Source organism: Camarhynchus parvulus, chromosome 3, assembly GCF_901933205.1.
Source record: "Camarhynchus parvulus chromosome 3, STF_HiC, whole genome shotgun sequence".
In the NCBI taxonomy this organism is placed as follows: domain Eukaryota; kingdom Metazoa; phylum Chordata; class Aves; order Passeriformes; family Thraupidae; genus Camarhynchus; species Camarhynchus parvulus.
This window is the reverse complement of record NC_044573.1, coordinates 19,548,529-19,562,616: the sequence shown is the minus strand read 5'-3', so window position 1 is coordinate 19,562,616 and position 14,088 is coordinate 19,548,529. Positions and strand designations below refer to the sequence as shown.

At 37.2% G+C, this 14,088-nt stretch overlaps 1 protein-coding gene across 1 annotated transcript in view; it reads right to left on the bottom strand.

The window, feature by feature from the left end:
* Window positions 1-754: 754 nt before the first annotated feature.
* GPATCH2 (G-patch domain containing 2) overlaps window positions 755-14,088 on the bottom strand; it is a 119,572-nt gene continuing 106,238 nt past the window's right edge. The window contains exon 10 of the mRNA XM_030946424.1: window positions 755-5,411. Within this exon, the coding sequence (XP_030802284.1) occupies window positions 5,242-5,411 (170 nt within the window). The 3' untranslated portion in view covers window positions 755-5,241. The remainder of the gene's footprint in view (window positions 5,412-14,088) is intronic.

Sequence of the window (14,088 nt, the reverse complement as noted above, 5' to 3'; positions counted from 1 at the left end):
ATACTAAACTGACAAGCCTATGAGTGGCTTGCTGTGCCTTGTTTTGAACTCTGCAAAATTAAGATATTCCAGGCTGACATGGCAGCCTGACTCCCCACAATGCTGGAATGTATTGCTGTGTGTACTGCAAGGATAGACAGACTGACATTACCCACCTGCTAACCTGTACACTACCGCAGCCGAAGAGCAGCTCTGGAAGAGCTCAGTGCTGAAGATGGGCCAGCACAATCCCGCAAACAGGCAGCTGGGACCTGAGGGAGCTCTGATGCCATGGAAAATTTAGGACCTGTATCTTTTACAAGGAAGGAAGTCACAGCCTCAGTCTGCAAATTCTTTCATGCTGCTTATTTTTAGACAGTACTTCACATTTGGAAGCCAATGGCAGATACGTGGACAAAGTATTACAAATCTCTCACTGACTTGGGGCCACAGGGAGGAGAGCCTCATCAAGGACAAAGAAATCCCAAGTTCTCAGTGCCACAATCTCTTACAAATGATGAAGGCAACAGGTGGCCCTTCAGGAAACTGGCTTAGGAAGGGGACGGAAAAGCAGCTTCTGTAGAGTAGCAGAAATGACAGAAAATCTTGAGTGGCATCACCTGCGACATAAAAGAGATAATGCTTCAAGAGAGGAAACACAGTATTATCACTTAAAAACACACACAGAGCTGCAGTGTTTCAGAAAAATAGACCAGTATTAAGAAGAAAAGACAACATTATAGACAAGGCACAACTGAAATGAGCATATCTATGATGAAATATTTGGAATGACATTTTAATAAGCTGATATATTTACAATAACACATACGTACCTCAGAGGCTAATGACTTATGTTCACAGTTTCAGAAGTCAAACTCCCCAATGCTTAAATTCATCAGAGCAATGTCATCAACAGGCCAAAATAACAACCTTCTATAGACTGAATATCTCATATTAATTTAAACCCCTTTTCATAGCTGTTAAAAACCAGTTCTCATTGGTGAGGGAGATCAAGCTTACACAATCTATTACTTAATGACTGAATATTCAAATACAAGCAACATGGTCAAAAGAGCTCCATTATCTGTTTTGTTCTAGGACAGAAGAGAATCGTGAAAAGCCCAAACAACTTAATGTGCTCAGTTGCAAGTAAATGTATGCTAACCCTTTTCCAGCTGCTCCACTGCTCCTGAAAACTCTGCCAGGGATGGAAGTGTAATTAGAAAGTTTCTTGACTAAGAGTTAGAGGGGAGGGATTCCCATTTCTGATATACCTTCACTGAAAGTGCCCTGGGAGCAGTGGAGAGGGAAAATAAAGCAAAGGTTGTGTGAGTTTTCCTTGGAGGAACAATTCTGGAGAACTGTTTGAAGGGAAAGCACAAGGCCCTGTCACGGTTATCAAAGTATACACATACCTAAGGAGTGAGGGGAACTTGTACTTAAAAGTCTTAGAAGAATATGATAACAAAAGTACTGCAAACATCTTAAATGAGGCATTTCCTGATATTGTGGTGTTACCTCTTCAGCAGGATAATAATAACCTAGGAAAGAAGTACTAGCAAAAAGGTACATAAAAGGCAGTGTAATAGCTTAACATAGAATGCATTTACTTGGTACATGGTATAAGCCACTTTAATTATATTTCTAGAAACAGCATGCTTTTGTACTCACCTGTGCAATAAGAACACTACCGAAAAGGGTAGTTTAAAGAAAAGAACATACAAAGCCCATGAAGAATTGAGTCTATTTATTTTATTCCATCTTGCATTTGTGTTGTTAAAGCAAAGCATTCTATACATAGCATTTAGGTATTTACTGCTGTTCTACACCCATTATTGACCTAATTGCAGAAAGACAAATGCAGGGACAAACTTGTTAAACAAGCATATTGATAATGCTTCTCTGACTTGGACATATATTCATTTAGAAATAAGATACTGCTCATGGGTTTCTTTTATTAACAGTTAATGGCTCAATTCACAGAACTTGGAGACACCATGGAACATATAGCAAAACGCAGTGCTGATAATAGGCAACATCTCTTCTCTTCACTACACATTCTTCAGAGGAAGATATCATGGTAACAGCTGAGCTACTGATTCAAATATTTAAATGGAAAGAATCTGGCAAGTGATGGATGACAACTTTTAGATACAAGATGATCCCGTATTTATCTATGTAGGCAAAAAACTTCAGTGTCATAGGCATAAAGAATTATTATCTGAAAAAACTTGTATATGTATTTTAAAATAATGTGCTCCAGCTTTATAGCAGGTATCACAGTATGATTGCAGGTTAGACATAGGAAAGATCTGAAGAAAACAAACAGTAAATCCAAGTATTTTGACCTGTTTCAAAGCCAAGTAACATTGCAATGGCTTAAAAAAAAATCTGCAATTAATTTTTGTTTTGTTTCTTAACACTAGTTTTAACTGTATGAAATCACACTGCTGGCGTATCTTTAAAACCGCTCCTGTGAGATGTGGAAAAATGAAAATGAAATCACAGTGTGAGCCAGAATGGGAATTTTACTGCACAAAAAATATCTCAAAGCACTACATTAAAATATTTTAATAAGTCACTTTGTTCTACAGCTTCTAACAGATAAAGTGTACTGTCAGCTGAGGCATCTATTGATAACACCTGGGGAAAACAAAGTGCATCTATCTCTATATCAAAACCAGTTTAACTAACCTTAATGCCTAATAGATTCTCACTAAAAGGCTGATTTAGAACAAAAAAAATTTAAGATTTTCAATCTGATTACATAGTTCATCCATTATGACAGTCTACTAGGCTGGCTGCTTCACTGCATCTGTAGGAATGCATAAAAAAATAGTTGAACGAGCTAAAGATGTTTTACCTCAATATGTATGCATTATTTCCCTCTTACCTTTTAAAAACAGGAAACAGTTTCAAGAACTTTTGGGGCTCTACACTTATTTCTTCAGAAACTACTGCTATGGTAAATTGCACAGAAATGCTTCAAAGAAGTGTTATAGGTGCTGTACTTCCAGTCCAAGACACGCAGGTGTTGGAACTAAAGCAGAACAGTGGAATTTTAACAGACTGAGTATTCTTTCACAGTTTTACAGATAGAGCTACAACAAACAGATCTTAAAAGATTCACTTTTGCAATTCACACGTTGAAAATGATTTTAAGGGATTTATGATTGCAGTGTACAAAACAAAGAGGTTGTCAGAGTTCACTTGCTCTCAGGAGCACATGGCACTGTCAGAACAGGTGCAGGCCACAGAAATGCATTATTTGGAATAACACACAAGTGGGCACCTCTGCCAGCCGCAGAATTCCAGGCTCTTGGCCCTTTGTAACTATGTGGCCTTGAAATTCTTTGGATATGGAATGTATTTAACCAAGTTCAGTTGTGCAAGAGATATTTGAAGTGGCAAACTCACATTATGCTATGCCACAAAACCTTACAATAAAAAGTATCTTTTGCTGTATTCTGTTTAATTTGTATTCTGTTTAAAATTTCTTATAATTTTAAAAAGTAAAATCACACAATCATACAAAGTATTTAAACAGCAATAAATAGTCTTCCTGAAACTCAAATAACGTGCATTCAACTATCATAAAAACAACATCAGGTACTAATCTGTAATCTCTACACTATGGTGGTATGCTGAAACAGCATCCCCAAACTGACAGTAATCGCACTGGAAAATATGAACATTTCTTTCAAGCAAATTTAATGCTATAATGCTGCTGGTTTTCCTCTTCCTGCTACTATTTTCCTGGAAAAATGGGTGAAGCTGAGAGAAAAAGGAAAGTAATAAAAACACGTCTTAAAATTAATCACTATATTTCACAGTTGCATGAGCAAAGCTGTACTCTTTTTATCCTAAAGAAATATCTTTGCAAGCATCTGGAACTAAGTATTTTTCTCTGCAGCCTGGGAGCTGAGGAAGGGAGATCCTCCTCTTGAAGAAAAAAAAAGACTGGAGAATCAAATCCTGTTCCCTCTGCAATGAGAGTAAATGTTGCCAGCTACTAGAGGCATGGGTGGTGAGAGGGGCACGATTTTCTCCTTAGTCCGTCTGAAAAACAGTTTCCTTCAGCCCTATCATTTAATTTTAAAGTGGAATTTGTTTTATCCTGCAGACTAATAAGTACCCTAGGAGCTTGATTGGTTGGTGCTTAATGAAATTGCTTCTGCTGACATTAGATACATTAGGATACTGATTAAAACACTTAATGATCCCTCTTGATTTTAAATTGCTAGCTTAGATTTGTGAGATGCCATCAAAGTATCTTTTTCCTTCCTTTCCTCCACCCTAATCTTGCTTCTCCTTGCCCTTTTTCTGTTCATGATCTTTAAAGGTTGTGGCTCATTGGAAACAGCTCGGTCACAAACCAAATGTTAACACCATGTTGAATACTGCATTGTTTAAAATGTGCCAACCCCAGAAAAACACTGAAACACAGTCATCCCTGAAATACAATTTCCTGTTTCAAAGCTCAAACTATTCTTAAATGTGGCAACACTGAGGATTATTAATATGAAGGGAAAGCCAAAGTTAGAGTAAACTTTAACTCTGTAAAATATTTGCTGAGGAAAGATGATTTTGTAAACATAAAAACAAGTATAAAAGCATTATTTCTCAACTTGAATGTGGAAGACAGTAATACATTGCCAGAAAATGGTGTTGGGATGGGATTCCTATGACAACAAAGCTGTTTTTCATGCTCTTAGACAAAATTGCATACCATATCACCTTCCAGCGGGAAACATGTATGTATCATGGCCATAACGACAACTTATACTTAAATGTTGGTAAACACTATAAATACCAGGCTTGGAAACTTTGCCTGAAAAGGAGGAAGCCACAATAGCTGTAAAAAGTTCCATTTTCCTCAACAAATCTTATCAAGGCTCTTGAGATGAAATTATACCTACAAAATGAAATTCACTTATATACTAAAATCTGCTGTGCCAGAAGCTTTTACCAAAAAAAGTGAGTATACTGAATTTTATGCTTAATACAAACCTTAAGACCACAGAAAATAAAAAAGTAGAAGTTTTTGTACATTTTAGCACCATTATGAAGTCAGACTCGAATGCCGGTTCTGTCACTGTGGCTGTACCTTGCAGCTGGTGGGAGTTGTGTGAAGCTCGTTGACTTCAGCCATCTTTGAGAGAAGAAAAGCTGGATTTGCCGATCACAACAAATAATATTTTTTCCTTTTTCCTTTTTTTTTTTTTCTTTTTAAATTAATTTTGAGATTTATTTTTATCATTGTCAGCTAAATCCAAGTCCAAGTCCTTTGGGTCTCTGCATGGCTCGTATGGGCTCTGCTATCCCTTTGCCGTCTGGTCCAAGACCCGTGCCTGGGGTCCAGCCCATACTCTGAAGCATTCTGTTTCCAATGTTGTTTTCTGGGATTGGTTGTGTGTTTTCACCTACAAACCCTGAGATTAAAGAAATACACAACATTAATCAGCACTGCCTGCCATGTGGAGAAGAGCAGGATAATCTCCCTTAAAGCTTTAAACCTTCTTATTCTCCTAATTCATCTAACAGGTTTCTAGAACAGGCTGTCTTTGCACATGTTGACCTCTTGACTGCATATAATTCTAAATAATATAGTCTAATGCTTTTATTTTTAATGCTTTTGAGGATTCATTCTGTTTTTACACATGACAAATAGTATCATATTATATTCCAATATGGTGGATTTCACATCAGCCTCAAAGAATATAAATCACCCGCAGATGTCTACATTGTCAAGATTGCATGAATTTCTAGTCCTATGCAGTTACTAAGAAGAGACACATCATAGTAACATGACCATCACTCTGTTCTTAGTAATATTTATCAATGACCTCCCTCAAGAAAACGCAATAAAAACATTCTGATTTAACAATTACAGCTCTTACAGAAACAGTACTTGTTACAATAACAGATTAATTTTTTATAAGAAAGGGTTTTTTTCCCCCATGAATACATCGTTTAAAAAAAAAGTCAATCAAAATAATAAAGCTACTTTTTCCCCTTCATCAACCAGACTCCCCAAACCAGAGTTTAGAGACAATGCATGGATAAGCCTTCTAAATGTAAGTATCTTGCACAAGGGATATTTATTTCAGGAATCTGTGTTAAAATTTATCAACTTCCACCATGCAAACAATTTCAAAAAGGGCTGAAGGTTTTGAACACAAGCAGTTGCACGTATACAGCCAGATTTTGTTTTCAGCATTATTCATCATCGCCCTGCCCAACAACAAAATAAAAAAAAACCCCTCAACGTGCCCAGCTTCAAAACTATCTGTTTGATTTTCTACCTGTTTATTCTGCCTACTACTTTTTGAAAATACTGCAGTAGAAGCACGTGATTTTGAGTTCTTGGGGACTATAATATCTTTAGCCAAGAATTTACCATTGACAAGCAGCTGGCTTATCATTATATTAACTTACTAAACAAGAACACAAAAAAGTTGAACATGAGCTTCTAAATAGCCTAATTTATCCCACACACAGAAAAAAGCAAGGTCCTACAGTGGAAACTGCATATACAGACAGAAATTCAAAATGAGAGGTGCACATTAAAAACCTCATGATGATTGTGATGATGAATTTATAGAACTCCAGCATTATCCACTATAGATCTGTTCACATCCAGTAAAACACTGGCTACATAAAAGGCAGACTGCTTTCTAGTATCTCAGTTCCTGAGTCAAAGAAAAAAAGGAGTACACTGAGGGAAGGCATCCTTTAATACTGGTTTGAAGCTAAGCTTAATGCTAGGCTTAAAAGAAAGGCTTTTCAGTCAGCAGCCTCCAGTCCCTGAGAGTGTTCTTCTTGAACTGACCAGCACAAAATTCAATGTCCAAGACTTCCTTTCTTTTCAGGCCCCCACAGGCAGAGGCAATTTTCATACAAATGAGTCCCAGGCACTGCCTGGGATACACAACACAGGCTTTGTAACCTTCCCAGTTATACTTTCTAGCTAAAAAAAAAAAAAAAAAAAAGAGGGAAAGAAGAAAGGGTACTGTTCAACAAAAATTCTGGTAAGCCTCATAGGTAAAACCCTGGAACTCTGTTTTGGTCCACTTTTTGTAAAAGGTGATGGCAAAAAATGAAGAATCATTCCAGTAAATGTTTGTGGAACAATTAAGGAGAAAACTTCAAGGGGAAGAGAGATCCAACAGACCTGCCAAGCAGGAAAGAGCAAACACAAGAGTGTATTTTATGACACCTAAAAACTGGAAATATGAAACCATTCATAATGCTGCCTAGGCGGAGGCAGCAATGCTGCTGGAACAGTATGCAAGGCATAGCCTGAGACAACATAAACAGCTTTTTTGTTTTAGTCTATTCAGGGGAAAAACCCACAGAGTTCTTCCTGTAACAGATGTACCTTTCTATATGAATTTCAATTCCTGAGACAGCCAGAGGAACCTCACAAAGAAGATATAAGAAAGAACACTCTGTACCTTGACATGTTATTTAGTAAACTGGTGCTTCTATTTTTCATACCTTTTGAAGCAACTCAATGTTGTTTTTCCCTGACAAGATAATTGGAATTATTTGTTGTTAAAGACATGTAAGTACTTTTAGAATGTGTATATGATACCTATTTTTCCCTCCACTGTACATACTTTTATATCTCCTATTAAAACACAAGCTCTCCCTAAGAGTCCTGTTTTACTCTTGTATATCATCAGATTAAAAAAAAAAGGAGATAAAAGAAAAAGAAAGGAAAGAAAGGCCACCATAAACTTGGTTTCACAACCCACTTTTGGGCAAACAATCAAACAACATTCACTGTCCAAAGGATGATGTGTTTGAAGGCTTTATACTACCGCAAGAATAAAGCAAAACCAAAACCCCACCCATCCTGCCTTATTACTAATTGACTAATTACTCCTTCTCATAAATGAGGTGAATATAGATTGCTTTTATTTGAATTGTGAAAAATATTTAATATACCCTGGCCATTCCATTGCAGTATAGTTAGTTTTTATATGAATACTATCCATGTCTGCCTTTAACATTCCTGTCATTTTCACCCATCACTTGAAAAATTTATTTGTAATGCAACATATTTTATGTGAATCCAAAGAATGTTGATAGTGGTATTGCCCTCTTCCTCCATTTCATGTGCAATCAGTAGGTTGGAAAAAATCCCAACATTTGCATTGCTGATAGACTGCATGATGGGCGAGAGCTCTTAAAAATCATGCTACACTGTGTGCTATTCCCCTGACCCCCATTCCTGTGCTTTGGGCTTTTATTTTCTAATTAAAAGCAGTAATTGTCCTTGCAATATTCATCTTCAAGTTCAGTTTTTAATTCATGCCTATGGCACTTCTTGGACTAGCCAGTAGGGCCTGTTAGAGAGAATGGTCCAAGCACACGGCCTTGAAAAGGGCTGTGCTACCTCTGGGACGTGTTCAGTCTTGACCCACCCAGGAGCAAGAGCAAAACTAACCCATTGTGCTATCCCACAAAAAATAACTATGCAGAATCCGATTTAAAAAAAAAGTGGGGATACATTTTTCTAATTTTAATGCTGTATGAGGTTTCCAGAAGTTACAAGGATGTCTCTGCACTAATAATTTGTAGGAATCTCCTGTGCAGTACATCTTTTTTTTCTACAGACAGAAAATGTTTTTAGCAACCCTAACGATTGATTCCCGATTTACCAGATGAGTAGTCTGCATGTAGAAGAGGCTGCCATTATATAAGAGAGGAGAAAACATTAAGATATAGTAACTTGTTTGAAAAGACAGCTCTGTAAAATACCCTCAGCTTATGTTTCTTCTCTCTGCAATACTGCCAGCTGAAAGAATAAAGGACAATTTTCAAATCTTTGTGTATATGAATAGACACACTTCAAGGTCTACGCTTTTTATGCATATGACCTTACATACATGGAACATGGAGTCAGTGAGTAGTAAGTGACAAAACTGGGAAGTGGAAAGCAAAAAACTCATCACATTTGTTTAATTTTGGTGTGATACTTATGATGGCATTAAAGGCAGGTTTCAGTGAAAAATAAAGGTATGTAATTTTTTCTTAACAGCTGTTGAGACAGGTATGTCCTGGTTAAACAGTACACTAGCATTCAGTGCCATACCCTTGATTTTACAGTGATTGCCATGAATTAATTTAATTCCATCTGTAAGCTAAAATCAGATCAGAGGTCTAATGCTGCTGCAGGCTTCACATCTGTTTAATCATTTTTGGATACAGCAGCTTGCAAAAGTTCAGCTTTTAAATTTGCTTCATATTTAAGAAACAATGTTACACCAGTGTACAACACAGTCAGCAGGAAACAAATGAGCCTATGAACAGTTTTGATCTGACAGACCCATTTTATTTGCAAAATGCTTCTACAAATGCAGAGCTCAACACTGAAGTTATCATTTATTACAGAATAATAAAGGAGCTATGACCTCATAAACTACTATTGTCACAATATTTATTTGTATGGTCCAATTGCTGGATAAGACTAGCATCAAGCATGTTTGGCTTATATTGGGCTGAATAAAACCAGAATACATCTAGGATCAAGCTCTCAGATAACCTTATTTAAGAAAATGTGTGGGCTTTTTCTTGTGTTTGTTTTTTTTTTCCTCTCAACTCCCCCAAGCTGTAAGAAACAAATGAAGGCATAGTGAAGTAATTTCATCTCTGGCCACTGCACTATTTCTGATGTTAAGAAAACAGGGTTTTAAACAGTTCTGAGAAAATGGCACTGTACATAAATATAGTCTTGCCCTTTCATCTTTCTTTTGTGTGATTAAGACTTGTGAGCAGAACAGCAATGCCTTCGCAGAGCATACCACAACTATTATTTCCTCTTCTATCACTCCCAGCAGCCTTAAATCCTTTAAATCCTTTCCTAGAAGGATCTCTTTTTGCTTGGGTAATTTTTGCAATACATGGCCTGCTAACCCTTACCCCCTACCCTGGATCTCACTTATGTCTATCACAGCAGAGTCAGTCTTTCTACCTCAAATCTTCCAAGGAGCATTGTGGATGGTAATTCACTTGTGTAATTGGCTCAAGAGATGAAAATCTTGTATCTGCCTCTCTTAGCCACTAATCTATCCAGCTGACTGCAAGCCTAATTGGCAGCTTGTTTAGTAATTTGGCTCCTAAAGTGTTGTATTGATGTTGGATAAACAGCCAATGGAAGCAGAAATGATACATGCTGATTCTCTTTAAAAGCTGGTGCACTTTCCCCCTCATTTTCTGAAAGCATTTAATATTTCATCTGTTCTTTTTCTTTTCTGACTCCTCACCAGACAGATGAGCTCAGAGCAGTAGGGACTGATCCTGATACACAAGGAAACCAATCAGAAAAATACATTGCTGTAGTCTGTCTTTTTATGCCAGCTCTCTCTAACTAGCAAAATGGGAATCAGACTGCCTAGATGTTTATGTTCTTAAAATTGTTTTGGGTAATTGCACAAACACAGCTTCAGAAGCACAGCCACCAGCTGCATGGTGATTTTAAAACTCAGTACCTGCAGTGATTTTCAAAATTCAGTACATATGGCTGTGTATCTACTAAAAAAACCACAAAACACCAAACCAAAACTAAAACAACTCAGCTATGAGAATGCTATGAAAATTGTTTAGCTAATATTTGAGACTGCTTTATTTCACCAGACTTTAACACATCCCTCAAACTGGCTATCTAAGACTATCTAAAGAATAACTTTAGAATTATTATGTTCAGGTAAATCTGCTTGCATTGAATTTTATTCTAACAGAGAGATAAGAATAGCAGAGAGAACATAGCTATGACTTCAGCAGGTGCTGGACGCCTCTGTATTTACCCCGTATCCACAGCAGAGTTTTGTTGACGTCTGCACTGCCATAGTTTCATTCCTACTACCCCATCTCAAGGGGTATTACATGTGGCCTGGGTAAACACACCCTATCTTGAAGCATAGACTCTAGATTTAAATATATTTTCAACTCTCCTGAATATGTAAACATAAATTCACACACATATGAAGATTGTGACACTGAATTTTAGGTACAACCGGTTATCCAAAACCACAGATCACTTGGAATTGGATTTGCAGGTGCTCTTCTCCTTCCATTCTTTACTGGGTTACACTGTATGTGGGGTAAAACTTCATGCCCATTCAGTCTTTGCTGCTACAAAATTGGTTGGAAGAGTTGGTATTTTTAGATTGCCATTTATCCCTCTGTAAGGGGAACCTCTTGAATATCCGAGACTGTCTTTTCACTTCAGTCCAAAGCAGGTCTTTGTTTTATGGCTTGTCTTTGATGACAGAAACACTGTCACTGGAAGGCATTTTGGAAGAAGCATTCTCACTGGGGGACATGGCAAAGTTCTGTTTAACCCCCCCAAAATTCAGCAAAATGAATTCCATCTGATAAGCATTCTCTCACTTTTACAGAAAGACTAGCAGTCTTATAATGAAACCCAGTGCAAAAATTTTCTTTGTGAAACCCAGAGTATGTACAACAGATTTTATTAAGAACTTTTCCACTGATTGCAAGGCTTTTACAAAAAGACAGAAATCTTGCCTGCACTGGAAACCAGATCAATGAATTTTATTTCCGCACATGGTAAACTCCTCTGAAGTGTCAAAACTTTCTGCATAATCTATCAGGTTTATGCACGGACCTCCTTCCTTTTTCAAAAAGTGAATCATATGCTGAAAAACCTTTAAGAGAAGTGGTTTTTGCATAATCTATACCAGGGACTGTTTGCAGCAGTGCTCCCTATTCCCTCAGGAGGAAGAAAAACTAGTCACCAACAACTGAGAGGTTGTTGTGGAGAGCTGGGACAAGAAATAATGCTGACTGAGAGAAAACTACATGTTTTAACTGCCAAACCCTCTGTCTTTTAACAAAAATCCTTTGCAATTACCAACCTAAAACTGACTAACAGAAATATCAGGTACTTCTTTCATTGGTTGAGTTCTAGGAAAACTACAGGACATCCATTTGCCCATCTGAGGAAGGTGATGGTTCTAATAAACTGCACATAAAAAGGAGGTGGCTCCTCTCTGTGGGGAACCACTTTAATATGGTATCTGGCAGAGAATGTGCAGAACTTGCAGAGCACATAACTGCCCTTGAGGATGAGTCTCCCTACTGACATCTCTGTTTCACTCAAAGCCAGTCCTCAAGTGTACAACTGTTTAATGGAACATACCTTTGAAACTTGAAAATAATGCCTGGTTTAGCCTCCCCCCTCCCCCGCCCCCCCCCATATTTCTACTATATTAAGGGTACTTTTTTTGGTTATATTCTCCAGTAAGCTGGTTTATGGTTCTTGAAAGTGAAGCCAAAAAATCCATGGAATCACAGAACACATCAAGGTGGAAGGGACCCATAAGGACCAGAAAATTCAGCTCCCAGTAGAGGCAATTTGAATGGTTTCCATAACCAGAAACAGCTACTTTATGAAAGACTCCCAGAGTAATTTGGGGAATTATTCTTGAAGCTTCCACATTTCAGAAGATAACAGCCCTTAGAAAGACAGGTACAGTCATCATCTATCAATCTTAATGTTTCTTCTTGACTTTATAGTGGCTGTGTGTACAGCCTGTAGAATCTTGTCTTCTCTCTAGATCACAAGAAACCCATCAGCAATTTCCAGGATAAGCTTGTCCTGGTTGAATTGCAGGTCTTCTGATGTTTGTTACTGAACTTTCTGAACCCTGGTGCTTGTATGTAAGATGCCTTGCCTGAACCAGCCACCTCAAGCTCAACACAGAAAGCCTTTTGCTCTGAAGGGACTGCAGCTTCCAATACTGGATGACACTCTGCAATCTTTTAAGTCCTAGTCTGGTGAGACAATATGGTAGAAGAAACAAAGAAACAGAAAGAAGTCCCTGAAATTGAACTTGCTGCCAAGTACCAAAGAAAAACAAGAGTCCATGGGTTGCACAACCAAGAAGGCATGAAGTGCATGCCAGGAAGGACTTTGGCAGACTGAGGGTAAGAAATGGTGCAATGCAATAAGGGAAAGGATTCACAACATGCCAATGCTGTGAACTGCCTGTGACAAGGGATTTCTGCCTATAGAGCTGTACATTTGGTAGACAGAAAAGCAGTGAATCAAGTTAAAAGAAAATAGGCTTATTGTCTAGAGTTTTGGAAATTTATGGTCAGTTCATCCAAGTACCCCAAAGTTTACCCTTCCCCTGAAACTATTACAGTAAGTTGACCTTCACCACAAACTCAGCCTCAGCCACCTCTGTTATCACACTGTAATCACAATCTTTTTCAAATCATCATTTTGGTTCTGCAGATATTCAGGTCTGATTTTTAATCACTGACATATTAAGCATCAGCAAAATAGTTTGCTTAGCTGTTCCACTGGCAATTTTTAAAAAGGAATGAAAACATGTACCCTTTTGATTACCTTGTTAAAGTGAGTCATGATGGCATTATAGCAGTGCTCAGTATTTCTGCTGTAATTAAGAAACTGTCATATTTTTCATTAAAACACATTCTTTAAAATGAGACTTTTAACTTGGTCATTTCAATCGGGACCAGCCTGAAGTGTAGCATGTGCATGCAACATGCCAACTAGATAAAGAATATGACAATCTGAAATTTGTTTTTGTAAAAAGGTAAGTATTAAAGTGCCCATTACATGCATAGTAATTTATCTATTTTATATAAACATTTTCTACATTTTAAATAAAAAATAGCTTTCTGTTCTTATAATTGGTTTTTGCAGGTTTTTAACACTGCTCCAAACTGTAAACTACACCATGCAACACCAGAGAAAAAAGATTGTTTTGAAATAGAAATAAATGACTATTTACAAGGCATACAAATATGATATGTGAAGCAGAATTTGATGATTTTTTCCCAACATTTAAGACTTAAAGGTTTGTTATGTAAAAAAAAATCTAAAATATCTCAGAGATTTAACAGGACATGATAAAAATCAAAAATCTTGTACAGAAGAGTCAATTAGAAAGAAACTGGGATAAATGCATATTCAGTCTAAAATTATGTAGCACTTATTGGTTTGATATGAGACTTAAACTAGATAATCTAAGACTGAAATTGCTGCAGATATTCCCAGTGCATGTGTTTCAAGTAGTAACACTACCTTGCAAAGAATGTTCTTTC